This window comes from Petaurus breviceps, unplaced genomic scaffold (genome assembly GCF_028583685.1).
Source record: "Petaurus breviceps papuanus isolate PSGF00001 unplaced genomic scaffold, PetGlider_PUasm1.0 356, whole genome shotgun sequence".
In the NCBI taxonomy this organism is placed as follows: domain Eukaryota; kingdom Metazoa; phylum Chordata; class Mammalia; order Diprotodontia; family Petauridae; genus Petaurus; species Petaurus breviceps.
In genome coordinates, this window is record NW_027186290.1 from 496,280 (window position 1) to 511,350 (window position 15,071).

The following is a 15,071-nucleotide window of genomic DNA, read 5'->3' on the forward strand; positions in this document are numbered from 1 at the left end:
CTTCAGTTTTCTCTTAGGTAAAATGGAAATAATCACAAGACATTCCCTGGTTGCTATGAGAATGTCTGCTCCTCACAACTGCTATTTAATTTTCTTTTTATGTCCCACAGAAGAAGAAAAACAAATAGACTGATAGGAACCTATTCAAGTTTTCCTTTCCAGTGGATTGCTCACGGTATAAAAGAAGAGACAGATGGGTCTCTCACACTAAGAGGAAGAGAAGCCCGTCTGCAGCCCAACCCAGCCGAGCCAGTCCACAGTGCCCAGGGCCCAGAGCAGCTGCAGCAGAGGAGGGGGGCCATGAGGAAGTGCAGAAAGGGAAGGTAAAGGACCCTGAAGTTCTTGGATGATTCAGAAGAGAAAGCATCAAGGCTGTACCTGAGAGTGGGATTCAGTATGCCACACCACGGTCAAACCCATTCTGCCCAGCCTGTTCCGACTATTTTTCATTTGGCCTATGGACAGGGAAGCCCCACCTCTCTGGCTGTGTTAGAGCTAAGCCAGAGCAAGACCCTCATCTCTCTTCAATGAGTCTGTCAGTGTTTATTAAGCACCTGCTATGTGCTACACTCTGGGGTCCAGAAAGAGATCAATCCAGAGGCCTTCCAAGGAGCAAAGGAGAAAGTCCCTGCTCCCCAAGAGCCTCCAAGGCCCAGCCACAAGGCATAGAGCACAGGAAGAGAAGGTGAGTCTAAGGGGAAAGGCTCAACAGGAAGGGAGGCTTAATGGCAAGGCAAAGGGGAGGGGGGCCTGGGTGCCACTGTCCTCCCACCTCCATGAGCCAGCATGGGTGAGCTGCCATGCTGGTGACCCAGGCAGGGCCCCCCCAACACCACTTTCTCCTCACACAATGGTCTGATAATAAAGTGCACACTTCCAGAAGCTGCTGAGGTTGGAGGGAGGCCAGAAGGCCTGCAGGTGGGGGACACGATGCACTGGTCCTAAGGTCAGGAAGGCCCAAGTTCACACCAGCTCTGGATACTGCCCAGCTGAAGGATTTGGAGGCTGGAGAGCCTACTCTCCTGAGACCGTCCAGAGAGGGTCTGGCAGATGCCTACTGGTCAAGGCAGCTTCCTCCCAGCTTGTCTGGGCTGGCTTGGACCAGAAGAGAAGAACAGGTTTGGCACCCAGCTGAGACCTCCACATCCACCCTCACCTAACAGGCCCAATGGTCCTTGAGTTCCCCATCCCAGCCTGGCTTTTCTGGACACAAGATGAGCTGACAGTTTGAGCGAAGACCAGGGCAAGCGGCCAATCCTCAGACCATTAGGGGCTCTAACGGCTGAAACGCAGACAGAAACACTTGTGACAAAACACTTTTCATCTCACTTCACAGTGAAGAGGAGGGCTGAAGTTTCAGGATAGGGGATCACTGGTCATCTGAGACCAGGCTGCTGAGTGCTTGGATTCCTGCCTGTAGGAGAGGCCTGTCCACACGCTCTGACCAACGGAGCAGTCAGGGCCCCCATGGAGTGAGAAACTCAATGTGCTGTCAGTCTGTTTGGGGGAAGAAGAGTTTAAATGTTTGCTTTTCCCTGCCCACAGTGACTGGATGGTGAGGGGTCAGTCTCACCAAAGGAGCAGAGACTGGGATGAGGGGAGCATAGAAGGGCATAGTCTGACGAGTGCCCTGGATTCTGGAAGAGCAGAATTAATTCAAAAGGATCCCCAGAGGGAGGGACAGGAAATGCTCAAGCACAGAATGCTGAAGACACAAAGAGAAACAAACAAAGAGGAGGGAAGATGGGATCGTTCGGCAGAGATGTTTGTGGCCTCACAGGGAAGCCTCCAACCAACGTGGTTTTACCGAGAAAAGACAGAGAGGAGCCAGGGCAGGTGAGAGGGTGAGGTCGTGTCCTCTGCCAAGGCTGGGGTCCTTTCTTCCAGCTCTATGACTCACTGGCTTAATTAAGTCCCAGCAGACACCAAACAACCAGTACAGCCACTCACAGGCTGCAATTACGAGGGGCCTTCTCCCCATCCAGAGGATTCTCAGACACAGATCTCCATGGGGGAAGGAGCAAACAGCTTCCCAGCTCAGCCGCCCACTGCGATGGACAGAAGCAAGGTTTCTGTCAGTCCCTCTGGGCAGAGTCCCCAGTCAGCAGGCTCCCTGACCTTCTCTACCACTTCCTTCACTTAATGAAGGAGTGCTCCAAAGAGAGAAGCACCTGGGCCCCTGGACAGCAACTTGCTTTGGGGAGCTGTTTTCAAGAGGAAGGCTCTTTCCCAATAATAAGCATGACTTGGGCAATGTCTTTAATTCATCCCTTTTATGATCCCCATGATAAGTGATGTCATCCCACTCAGGCAACAACTTAATATTCACTGAGATTTTTTCAGCCTCAAGTTTCATAACAAAAAGATCACAGGATCCAAACTTGATTTCTGGACACACAACTGTCACTGAAGGGGGGGGGGGGGGGAGAAGAAGGACACATTTTTAGGGCTTGCTGAAAGGATACATATACATATACATATACATATACATATACATATACATATACACATGTAAAAGGCCTCTCTCCTTCTCTTTGGAGGCCAAACATTTCCTATTTCTGCTGCCCAAAGACTGGGGAAGAGCCAACAGATTCCATGGAAGAAGGGGCTTCCCTGCGCCCCCACATCCATCCCACCATTCTAAAAGCCCTGAGCCATTTGGTCACATGATAAAATAATTCAGTATCTCCAGGGCACTGAAGACCTGTATTTCAGGCCTCTCCCTAAAGAAATGACCAGACCCACTCTTGGTGTCTAGGCTCCCTTCTAGACAAGAAAACCAAGAGACTTCTTAAACACGTCCCTCTACTCATGAGCGCCCTTTGGTGCTGGGAGGGTCTGACAAAGTGGAACAGTGAACATCCCCCCTCCATCGCCTGACACCGACACCTCTCTGCTCACCTGGACTGGCCAGCTGTGAGGCTCCATTCCTCCCGCTGGCCAGGACTTCGCGGCTTGGACTTATCCTTGCAGAGAGCATCAGCAAGCTTCAGAGTACGCTTGGCTGGCGGGGAGATGTGACTATCACTCAAGCTGCCATCAGCATCAACGTTCTGAAAGAAAACCAGGGAAGCAAAAGCTATTTCCTCACTTACCACACTCCCCATACAAACATGTGGAAGAGAATGCAAGGCAAAAGGCAAACATTCCCCATCCTCAAGGACCCAGAGGAGTCCTGAGGAAACACACCACTTCAGCTTCCTCATCCATAGAACACCTCCCAAAGGAGCTCCGCAAACTCCCAAGAGCTACAGAAATGGGCACCATCGCCATCCTCTGCTTCTGCTTCTTCCAGGTCAGTTCAAACACAGTGCAGAGTGGACATAACAAGAAAAGATGACCAATGAGGCAGGGGAGGGAGGGGGGCAGAGAAATATCAGGACAAGGAATACCCGTACAGGACGCACTTTGTGAACAAAGAGCATGGCTAGAAGACCCCAAAGGCCCACTCCTCAGCACTAATAATGTGTGCCAAACACCTCCAAGTGCGGTGAACCCACGCATCAATGCCATGAGACTGAGCATTCATGCTGCCTGCCTCTTGTCCCCCTCCGGAGAAAGGAGAGGGTGGAATGGTAATCACCGGCATGCTGCCCTTCCAGATCCTACTCCAGAACCAGCCTGGTGGCTACCAGAATGCCTGCACTTGCTGAAGAAGCCATCCCCTCCAAACCACAGCGCCTGTCTAGCCATGCTTCACCCCATCCCCATGAGATTACTGCCCCCCCCCCAATTTCCAAAAGAATCATAAACATTGGGAACACTGCAAAGCTCAGAGTGTGAAGGGCACAATTACCACCTCGGCAGGAATCCATGAACTCTAAATGTAAGGGGCCTCATTAGCTGGGTCTCACATAAAAAGCTTTTCATCTTCAAAGCATATTAGTAATGAACTGATCTGGAGCCCAGCCCTCGGGGGGGATGAAGAGACATTCAGTGGCTGGCCCAAAGCCATTTGGTGCTCCCAGGACAGGCGTGAGTGAGCATGAGATTGGCATCAGCACCACCTTCCATTTACTTAGCAGGAGCAAGCCAATCCTATTGGTAGCCTCCAAAATAAAGGGAGCACGCTATCCTGAACGGTTCCACCAGGTGAATGTTTCTGAAACGTGCTGTGTGCACATTTGCACATCTTGCCAGTGTGACTTCACTCTATTTCTGAGGACAGTAGCGGAAGCTGCACTCAAATACTACCTCAGTCTGGGGTGCCCAGGGCTCTCCTCTTTCTTCCGGCATGGCTATGTGATTTTACCTCGTGGACTGGATTTGGGGTTCTCCTGTTTCTAAACACATTGGCTACAGGTCCACGATCTCTGTGGCTTCTTGAAGAATAAGCTTTTGGTTTTGTTTTATTTACATTTTTTTCTTTTTGTTTACCCATTTCTCCTCTTATTTGCAACACCTCTTCTTTTGTGATTATTTACTTTAAAGTCATTTTCTTTTTTGGCATTCTGGCTTCTGAAGTGAATGTCCAGTTTGTGAATCTTGTCCTTTTCTATTTTGTCTGAGGATATTTGCAGAAAGACAACTGTGAAAAACAGAACTCTGCCCAGCCCAATGGCCCATCACCACTCCAGAGGACTCACGATGGAAGCTGCTGGCCTCCTGATCTGGACACAGCCGCTAAGGGGATGCACTTTGAAGAACCACACATATCTGTAATGGGGTTTTGTTTTTCATATTGGTATTGCTGTTTTCAGTAGAGGGGATGAGAGGGAGAAAAAGCAGATTCAAAAATAAAATAAAACTGATTTTTTAAAATTATGCTTTCCCTAAGGATTGCTTCAGGCACATCCCAAAAATGCTGAGATGTTTTGCCATTTTCTTCCATATTGTTATTGTTTCTATAATTGCTCTCTGACCCACTCGTTATTTAAGATTTCATTAACTCTCCATTTGGGTCTGTGTCTTTTGTTTGCGCTCCCTGAACCAATTATTATTTTTATTGCATCATGGTCTGTAAAGGACATAGTTTTTATTTCCAACTTTTCTACATTTGTTTGCAATATATCAGTAGATGCAGAGAAAGCCTTTGACAAAATACATGGCTGATTTATGCTAAAAAGCCTCAAGTATAGTCACACATTTTTAAAAATATCATTAAAAATATCTAGAAGCAATCATGGGGGGAGGGGGGGAAGAGGCAAGATGGCGGAGTAGAAGCATGACCTTCCCATGGCTCTGGCTTCCACCTTCCCCAATCCATGTAAAAGGGGACTCTAAAATTTTGGAGCTGCAGAACACACAAAATGACACAGAGAAGCTAACCTCCCGCTGAGGGCAGCCCAGCAGGCCAGCAGGAATCGTAGAGTGGGCCTGACCAGACGCTGGGCCAGAGGGACTCCAGATCAGCAGCAGCTGTGGCCTTTTCCAGATTTATCAACACATAGATGAAAAGGACAAAGGGAGAGGTCGGTGCAGTCTGGACTTTGGGACCAGTAAGTGGGAGTGCGTGGCTTTTACCCCCAGGGCAAGAAACCCTGAGACTCCAGCACAGCCAGCCAGCACCACATGGCAGCTTCAGCTCCTGGCCTGCAGAGTGTAGGGGGACCAAGCACCAGTCTGAAGGGTCATCACTCTTGCTTTAACCTGCTTGGATCTGGATTGCAGTCTAGGGTGGAGGTCCTAGGGTGTGTGTCCAGCTTGCCAGAGCATGTGGAGGCCTGAGAGAGGGCATCCATCCAATACCTCCAGCAGCTGAGAAAACCCCAGCATTTGGGATGGAAGCTCCCCTGTCTGGTGGCAGAGTCCTACTCTGGCAAAAAGCCCAGGGGTCAAGTGACTGAGGGGCGACATGACCAGGCAAAAGAAACAAAGCAGACAGAAGATTCCAACATTACACTCCTATTTGGGGGACAAAAAGGAGCAAAGCATGGAACAGGAGGAAGACAGAACTCCTGCACCAAAAGCTTCAAAGGAGAATACGAGCTGGTTACAGGCCATAGAGGACCTTAAGAAGCAGATAAGAGAAGTGGAGGAAAAATTGGGAAGAGAAATGAGAGCAATGCAAGAATATTACAAAATGAGAGTCAACAGCCTGACTGAGGAAAATAACACTTTAAAAAACAGACTGACTCAAATGGCAAAAGAGGCTCAAAAAGGCAATGAGGAGAAGAATGCCTTAAAAAGCCAAATTTGCCAGATGGAAAAAGAATCTCAAAAGCTCAATGAGAATCATTGCTTCAGAATTAGATTGGAGCAAATGGAACCTAATGACTTTATGAGAAATCAAGATGCTGTTAAACAGATCCAAACAAATGAAAGAATAGAAGGCAATGTGAAATATTTCATGGGAAAAACCACTGACCTGGAAAATAGATCCAGGAGAGATAATTTAAAAATTATTGGACTACCTGAAAGCCATGACCAAAGTAAGAACCTAGAAATCATCCTCCAGGAAATTCTCAAAGAAAACTGCCCTGATGTTTTAGTACCAGAGGGCAAAAGAGAGGTTGAAAGAATCCACCAATCACCTCCTGAAAAAAAAACTCCTAGGAATATTATAGCCAGGTTCTGGAATTCCCAGATTAAGGAGAGAATATTACAAGCAGCCAGGAAGAAACAATTTGAATATTGTGGAAACACAATCAGGATAACTCAGGATCTGGCAGCTTCTACACTGAGGGATCGAAGGGCTTGGAATATGATATTCAGGAGGTCAAAGGAGCTGGGATTAAAACCAAGAGTCACCTACCCAGCAAAACTGAGTATCATGTTTCAAGGGAAAATATGGTCATTCAGTGGAATAGAGGACTTTCAAGCATTCTTGCTGAAAAAACCAGAGTTGAATAGAAAATTTGACATTCAGATACAAGAAGCAAGAGAAGCATGAGAAGGTAAACAGGGAAAAGAAATCAAAAGTAACTTATCAAAGTTGAACTATTAACATTCCTTCATAGAAAAACAATAATTGTAACTTATGAAACTTTTGTCAGTAGTTGAAGGGATTAGAAATATATATATATGTCTATATGTGAGGGTATACGGGCATATGAATACATATGTGAATGTGAGTATATATGTTTACAGGTATACATAGAGGGCACAGGACCAATTTAACAAGAAGGGATGATACTTAAAAGGTGAAATTAAGAGGTGAGAGAATATAATGAGAGGAGATGGGGAGAGACAGATTGGGGTAAACTATCTCATACAGAACAGGCAAGGGAAAATGGTTACAATGGAGGGGAAGAATAGGAAGGCAAAAGGGAATGGGTCAATCTTATTCCCACTGAATTTGACTTGAGAAGGGAATGAAATACACACTAAATAGGGTATCTCACCCTCCAAGAGAGTAGGGGGGGAAGGGGATGAGAGGGGGGATGATGGAAGGGAGGGCAGGCTGGAGGGAGGGAAATTGGAAGCACCCACTTTTGAAAAGGGACGGGATCAAAGTAGAGAATAGAACAAGTGGGAGGTGGGATAGGAGGGAGGGAAATATAGTCAGTCTTTTACAATACATCTACTATGTTATTGTTTTGCATTAGCCGCACATGTACAACCTATACTGAACTGCTTATCTTCCCAGTAAGGGTGGGTGACAAGGAAGGAAGGGAATGAATCTGGAATTCAAAGTTTTAAAATCAAATATTCAAATATATATGTATATACGTGTGTATATATATATACACTATTATTAATACCATCTTACATGTAATTGGGAAATAAGATATACAGGCACTGAGGCATAGAGATCCACTGGAAAACTCAAAAGTGGTATGGGAGAAAATATGGGAGAGCAGACTGGAGGAGGGGATATCCTGTGGGACTGCTGTTTTGGGGGCGGTGGGTGGGAGAGAAATGGGGAGAAAATTTGTAACTCAAAATCTGGCGGAAACGAATGATGTAAATCAGAAGTTAATAAAGCGTTTTAAAAAAATAAAAGCAACCATCTATGCAAAAGGGATAGAAACTTTCCAAACTAATACCAGGGTAAGTAAGGATGCATCCCCTCTCCCCGTTATTACTTAAGACAGTTCTGAAAATGGCAGTAGCAGCAATAAGACTGAAGAAATAAAGGCACAAAGACAGCTATCTCTGCTTGCTGATGACAAGACAGCTTACTTAGAAAATCCTAGGGAATCAGCAAAGATGTCAGCTAAGACAATGAACACCTTCAGCAAAGTCACAGGCTCCAAAATAAACCTCAAAAACCAAACGCATTTCTATATCAACAGAATCTAAGAGGCAATAAGAGAAAGGGAAATTCTGTCTGATGACAAAATGCACCAAACATTTGGGGCTCAACCTAAAGAAGCACACCCCCAAACCGGGCTAGATTTAATTACAAAGTGTTCCCTCACGCAATAAAACGTGACAAGTAGCTGCAAAGGGGCTCAATGCTCATGACTAGGGCGGGCCACAATTAACTCAGTCTTCAGGCCGTGCCAATCCAGTGACCAAGGGGAGACTTTGTAGAACTTGGTAAAATAAAAAACACAAGCTCTTTGGACTAGGTTATGAAGCGGCAGTCATTAAAATCACAAGGTCCTGGTTCAAAAACAAAGACGTAGATCCGTGGAAGAGAAGAGAAAACAGGGGACAACGGCATTCAGTAACCCAGCATTGGAAAACCAAGAACCTTCTACAGATAAGAACTGCTGGGAAAACTGGAAAGCAGTCTGGCAGACGGGAGGCTTGGACATGGCCACCCACCATACGCCACAACATACTCTAAATGGATCGTGTTCACATTAAAAAGAAGCACCACAAACAGATGACAGACAGACCAACAAAGCAATGGTTAATTGCCTACTGCATGCCTGTATGCCAGCCAGCCACCCTGCTAACCTCTGCAAATACAGAGGGAAGCAAAAAAGATGGACCTTAGCCCTCAAGGAGTTTACCCTCTAAAGGGAGAAACAGAACAGAAAAGGAAGCTGGCTAGGGGACAGGCTGTTCAACTGAACTACACAATTAAGCTGTTCATTATAAGGTCACTAAAGACAGTTTAACCAAATCCAATAATCTTCTTATCAAATTACTCAATTATTAAGCAATCATTAAGCACTACCATTCACTAGGCTTTGCTTATCCTTTCCAAGAGGCCTGCCCTTCAGCAGGCTCACCAAGGTCTACCCAGGATATGGAAATTAGGAGGGCGCCATGAGGGCGGGGTGAGCCCTAGACAAAGCCCTGAAACAGCAGCCTGGAAAGCCACAGCAAAGAAGACTTAACAAGGGAGATTTGTTAACTTGACTGGACAGGGAGGGAGGACGAATCCAATCTGGGTGGAGTCAGGGTTGGAAATTCCCATTAAGGCTGGAAAGCCAGAGAGACTGGAAAGATGGCACTGCCCTGTGAGAGAATGGAGAGGGAGGGAAGGGAAGAAGTACCTACTATGTGCCCAGCATAGGGTTAACTCTTTTCACAGATATCTGCTAAGTAGGGCCCTTTCCTGGGCAAATTTCTATCCAATCAACATTTGTGATGGTGACAAAAGTAAATGGCGCCCACTGCCGCTTGGCCCAGTCACTGAGTGCTTCTTCTTCTGGGGCTGAGAATCCCCACACACAGCACAGTCCCAACACCGAATCTGGGAGGAGCTCTAAAGCCCCACATCAGGGCTGAGGCTTCTCAGGGCAGCCACTGACTTGCCCATATCACAAAGCTACCATCTGTCTGCCCAGCGCCAAGCTCAACCTCAGGGCTGGTTCATGGTCACTAGCTTCTGTCTCTTCCAAAAGTTACTGGCTTGAAAACAAGAAATGGACCCAACCGAGCAAACGTTTTAAAAGGAGCGAGAGTGAGGTAGAGGGAAGTTGAAGGTATTTTTCTTCCTGAAGAAATGAAGCTTCACAGCATCTTAAGACAAAGCCTTTTGGTTCCTCTTTTTGGAAGAACCACCCAACGCCAGAGAAAGACTGCTCAAATTCCAGTACAGCCTGGACAAAATGGTTGGGAAGCCCTCCAACAAACTTATGTCTTCAATGCCCTCCCCTATGCTCCAGACCTCAAAACTCAGCCTCAGTGGCCATCTCTCCCCTAGCAGTTCCAAGGCCATCTCACCCTGCAAGACCCTTGCCAAGAGATCTAGATGCATCCCCCTTTCCCCTCCCAGCTTTCTGGACTTCCAAACTGTGGCCCACAGAGCAAACACTGTGAGCATCTGCTGCCTGGTTTTACCTTTTAAACAACCCTCACTAGTTCACCTGAGGGTGGAACTGACACTGTGTCCGATCAACAAGTACTGGTTTATAAATCACCTACTGTGGGCCAGGAACCATGCAATGCAAGACACCAGGGAAAAAGGGACAAAGTACTCAGGAAAAAAAATGTTTCAATGATTTCATCTCCTAGTTGACCCAATAATTTCATTGCAGGGAAAATACATGATCGTCTCAGCAAGTGCCAGTACTCTGAGAGGCAGTGAAGCCTACCCCTGGAATACTCTGCTACAATCAAGTGTTAGGACAGAGTCAAGGCCCAGAAGGGAAGAGCTCACCCTGAGAGCACCCAGGGCCAAAAGGTCGGGGGGAGAGGGTGGGGGGTAACAAATGACTCTGTGGGAGTCCAGAAGATGGAAGCCAGTCTCTTCGTGAAGGCCATTGGCTGTTTGTCTTAAGGTTCCACTGGAAAGTTTTGACTGCTATGTTTTCTAAATGCTAAATAATGGAACACTCCCAGCCCAGAGCCCTGGAAGGGCATGAAACACCAGCTTAAAACAGGTTGGAGCTATCAGAATGAGCAGCTGCCAAGACCTGGCCAGGAGAAACCAGCTGAACCTGCCCCAGAGCCATGAGGCGCCAGGAGGGAGAGACCAGGAAGCCCAACTCCTGAGGCCTCTGTGGATAACCCCCGCCCCACCCCACTCCCACGGGCCCCCCAGGCTTCTGTGGGCGCCCCCGTGGGCCTCCCAATCACTCAGACCACCAGGCCAATCAGCTTCCTGAAAGGAGGCTCAGGCCCTCAAGGGCCCTCCCCAGCTTCTGAAGCAGCCAGGCCTCAGATCCTGCTCCCTCCAGCCCACCCAATCCACAGGGACCCAAAGGACGGCTCTCCCCTACACACACATCTGACCATGGGGATCGTCTCAACCACTTCTAGGGGTGTGCTATTTCCCGTCTCTGGACAAAATATAAAGTACCCCTCTGTTTAGCAACTGAAGTCCTACACAAGCTGGCCCCAACCCATCCTGTAGCCCTACTGGGAATCCTTCCTCCTTACTCCTCAGCAACCCAGTCAAAATGCCTTCTCTCCATAGCTCACCAACACTACCCCTGCCTACCAAGCACATTCACAGCAATGCACAAGAGAAAAGGATGGAAGACCCCATGCGCAAGTTTATATCCTCGAAAAAGAGACAAGTCTTCATAACACTATTCATCATCTGCTCCAGAAAGTGGATCTTAAGGGCCAAATGAACAAAGTGAAAAAAGGGGAAAGGGGTCCCCCCCCACCCAGGGCAAGGACTCCCCTGGAGGTGAGGCACAGAGCCAGAGCAGAGAAGGCAGCTGCCCCTGCTTCTCCTTGTCCTCTCTGGCTTCTCCTCTCCCCTGCATTTTAGGGGCTTTCACAGGGTAACTGGGCCAAGAAAAGTACATGTTATCAGAACTTGGGTTTTGTTGTAAGAAAGCATATTCAAGGAGCGGCTAGGTGGTGCAGTGAGTAGAGCACCAGCCCTGGAGTCAGGAGGACCTGAGTTCAAATCCGCCCTCAGACACTTAATTTAACCCCAACTGCCCTCTAAAAAGCAAAGAAAAAAAAAAAAAGGAAATAAAGTATGTGCAGAAAAGTACACTGTCCGCAAGCTCTACCAAAAAAAATGAGTGGTCGGGGAAGAGAGAGGGGATGATGGAAGGGAAGGCAGGCTGGGGGGGAGGGAAGTTGGGAGCACCCACTTTTGAAAAGGGACAGGATCAAAGTAGAGAAAAGAACAAGTGGGGGTGGGACAGAATGGAGGGAAATACAGTCAGTCTTTCACAATATATCCACTATGGAAAGGTTTTGCATAGCTACACATGTACAACCCATACTGAACTGCTTATCTTCTCAGTGAAGGTGGGTGACAAGGGAGGAAGGGAAAGAATCTGGAATCCAAAGTTTTAAAATCAAATGTTTAAAAATACATATACATATTATTATTAATATTTTACATGTAACTGGGAAATTAGATATACAGGCACTGGGGCATAGAGATCCACCATGCCCTACTGGAAAGTCAAAGGGGGAATGAGGGAAGATATGAGAGAGAGCAGACTGGATTCAGTGGGAACGCTGTTTTGGGGTGGTGGGTAGGGGAAAATGGGGAGAAAATTTGCAACTCAAAATCTTATGGAAATGAATGATATAAACTAAAAAATTAAAAAAAAAATTTTTTTTAAGAATGGGAGCCTCACCCCCAATTTCCCATGGGTTCAACGTCTCAGCATTCAAGGTTTTGACTTCCATCCCCTTTTCCAGGTACATGATGAACAGTACCCCTGCGAAAGCAAAGGGCAGACTGTTTATGTGTCTGTATGGATGGATGGAAATATTTGAGTGACCAGGTCCACATCGATGCTGCACACACATGTCTCTATGTATGTCCCTGCTGCCCGCTCCGATCAAATGTCAGCTCACTCTCATTCTCTGTACCCAAGAGCCTGGCTACTAGGAGACGGCCCAACATACAGAACCACCAGCACACACACATCTTGCAGTTTCTCTGGGCACGATGATCTAAAAAGCTCCTCAACAATCTATACTCACAGACCCTCAGCAACCCCCTGCCCCGCCCCCTTGGCCTGCGTTTGATGCCGTGGTCCCAAAGGAAGCCAGCCCCTGCCCCTGCTCCCAATCCCTCTTCCAAGCTGGCCCTCGGGACGACCTTCCAGTCGCCAGCTTGAGCCCTTCCCAATCTGCAGCCTGTTCAGTTATCAATGGCAACCCTCCAGATGGAGTCCATCAGAGGCAGAGCCCAGGACCGGCCCATGCTGCCAGCTCATGTCAGGCTTGCAATTCAAACTCCCCGACCTTTTTCAGAATCACTGCAGTCTCTCTAATGTCTGGACTGATTGCTTGTACCCAAGTGCAAGCCTCCAAGGGGCAGGGTGGGGCATAACAGTGCACAGAGCGCTGGGCCTGGAGTGAAGAAGACTCTTCTTCCTGAGTTCAAATCTGGACTGAGACACTGACTGGCTTAGCTGTGTGACCCTGGGCAAGTCACTTCACCCTAGTTACTTCAGTTTCCTCATCCAACAAGGAGCTGGAGAAAGAAATGGCCAACCGCTTCAGGATCTGTGCCAAGAAACCCCCAAATGACTCATGAAGGAATGAACCAAAAGCAAGAGTTTACAGGGGGTCCTACTGCTCTCCACTTCACTAGACACTGTCCAATGCGGTTGCTCTTGTCTGGTCTGTCACTCACTCTGTCCGCGATAAAGCAGCCCAGGGCCCAGCACAGATCCGGGCCCCTCCCCTGGAGCCCTCTGCCACGCTATCACTGAACCACTGACATGAGTCCCAAGAAGAAACAGGACAGGACACCCTAGCCGCCCTCTGGAGGGGCCGCTCCCCAGGTCATGTAGAAGGGATGAAGCTTCCAGGCTTTTTCATCTATTGATAGATGTTTTTGCCTCTTTCTTTTCCTTTGTCTTAAAAAAAAATACTAATTGTTATATTAGTTATATAGATTAGTTATATTGTATTAGCTCTCTGGGAAGGGGCAGGGAGGATGCCAGAGATAAACGGCAAGGATGTAAAAACAAGAGGCACCAATAAAAACGTATTTAACAAAGCCATCCCCCTCTTCCGTCTGGCCAGCCAACAGGTGCTGAATCTCTCAGACCACGTTCTCCTCTGATCCGGTCCCTCCACCTCTCCCTAAAAACAAGATCTTGGCTAAAATCGGGGCCTGCTCTATGCCAGCACCCATCCCCCTCTCCCTCCAGTCCGGTGTCCTGCCCCACAGGCCCCCCAGAGCCACATCCCCACCAGTGCCATGCCCTAGCCCACCCTGTCTGCAGACACCAAAGGCAGACCGCCACTCTGCAGCCAAGCAGGCTCTCAGCTCTTTCCTTATCTTTTCTGAACACTCCAGCATGTGCCTTCCTCCCACGGTCCGTGCTCTCGCAGAAGTTTCTGACGGCCTCAGCCATGCCATTGGCCAGTCCTCCCAGGCCCAAGGCTGCAGCTGACCAGAGCCAGGGCATGCAGGCCCTGCTCCTTGCTCACCTCAGGACACCTCCCTTCTGGTCATTTCTGTTCTCACTCTCCAGGTAACCAAAGCTCTATTTAGGCACCAGAGCCTTCTCAGCCCGGCCCCAACCGTTCCTCACCCTCTGCCGGCCTGTCCCCCAGGGCTGAAAGCCCTTCATTCTTGTCTCTGCCTCAGCTTCCTTCAAGGCTCAAGTCAAGCATCACCCACTTAGAGACGATGCCTCCACCAAAACCTCACAGAGCGGCTGGCATTCCTTCTCTTTATGTTTACTGTCAAAGCTGGCATCCATATGTCCTTCTGGCCTCCTCCCAGGAGAATGGAGGAAGCATCCTGCAAACAGAGGCTATCTCTGTGGGTCACAGGGTAGGCACAAAATACAGGCAACTTAATAAATACGTGATAGACTGAATCACAGGGGATACAAACCATTCAATTCTAAAGTACCTTGAACACCTAGCTCTCCCCCTACATTCACCCACAAGCAAAACTATCACATTTTTTGGAAGAGAAAAGGAAAAAAAAGCCACCCTGGGAAAGCAAAATGTGTGTGTGTGTGTGTGTGTGTGTGTGTGTGTGTGTGTGTGTGTTTACTGAATGCTTCCTATGGACCAGGCCCTGTACTAGCACCACAGAGCAAGCTGCTTCTTGGCCATCAAGAGCTCAGTCTCTTGAGCACAAATACATAGATCCAGGGGAAGGCAGGAGAGCTGAGGAGGCCCTGAAGTTGGGGGGAGAGGGAGAGAGGCCTGGGGCAGAAGCCGGGAACAGACTCCCATCCCATTCCCGAAAGTCCTACAGAGCTGGTTGGGCTGACCTGGCTGAAGCCAAAATGATATTTCCCAACATTGGCTGCCACCTCTTTGCTAGACTTATGTGTCACTGGATACATTCAAAGAAAGCCAATGTCTACCGGCTTCAAACTCACTTAATA

The 15,071-nt window shown here is 48.0% G+C and overlaps 1 protein-coding gene across 5 annotated transcripts in view; it reads right to left on the bottom strand.

Annotated features, from left to right (window-relative positions):
* ATAD2B (ATPase family AAA domain containing 2B) overlaps nt 1-15,071 on the bottom strand; it is an 89,659-nt gene that overhangs the window by 66,301 nt on the left and 8,287 nt on the right. For 4 of the 5 annotated variants that reach the window (XM_069097333.1, XM_069097331.1, XM_069097330.1 and 1 more), the window contains exon 2: nt 2,902-3,053. The exons of the other annotated variant lie outside the window; for it this stretch is intronic. Coding sequence is in view for 2 of the 4 variants with exons in the window: in XM_069097331.1 (XP_068953432.1) it covers nt 2,902-3,053 (152 nt within the window). In the remaining 2 variants the exon portion in view is untranslated. The remainder of the gene's footprint in view (nt 1-2,901; nt 3,054-15,071) is intronic. 5 annotated transcript variants of the gene reach the window in all.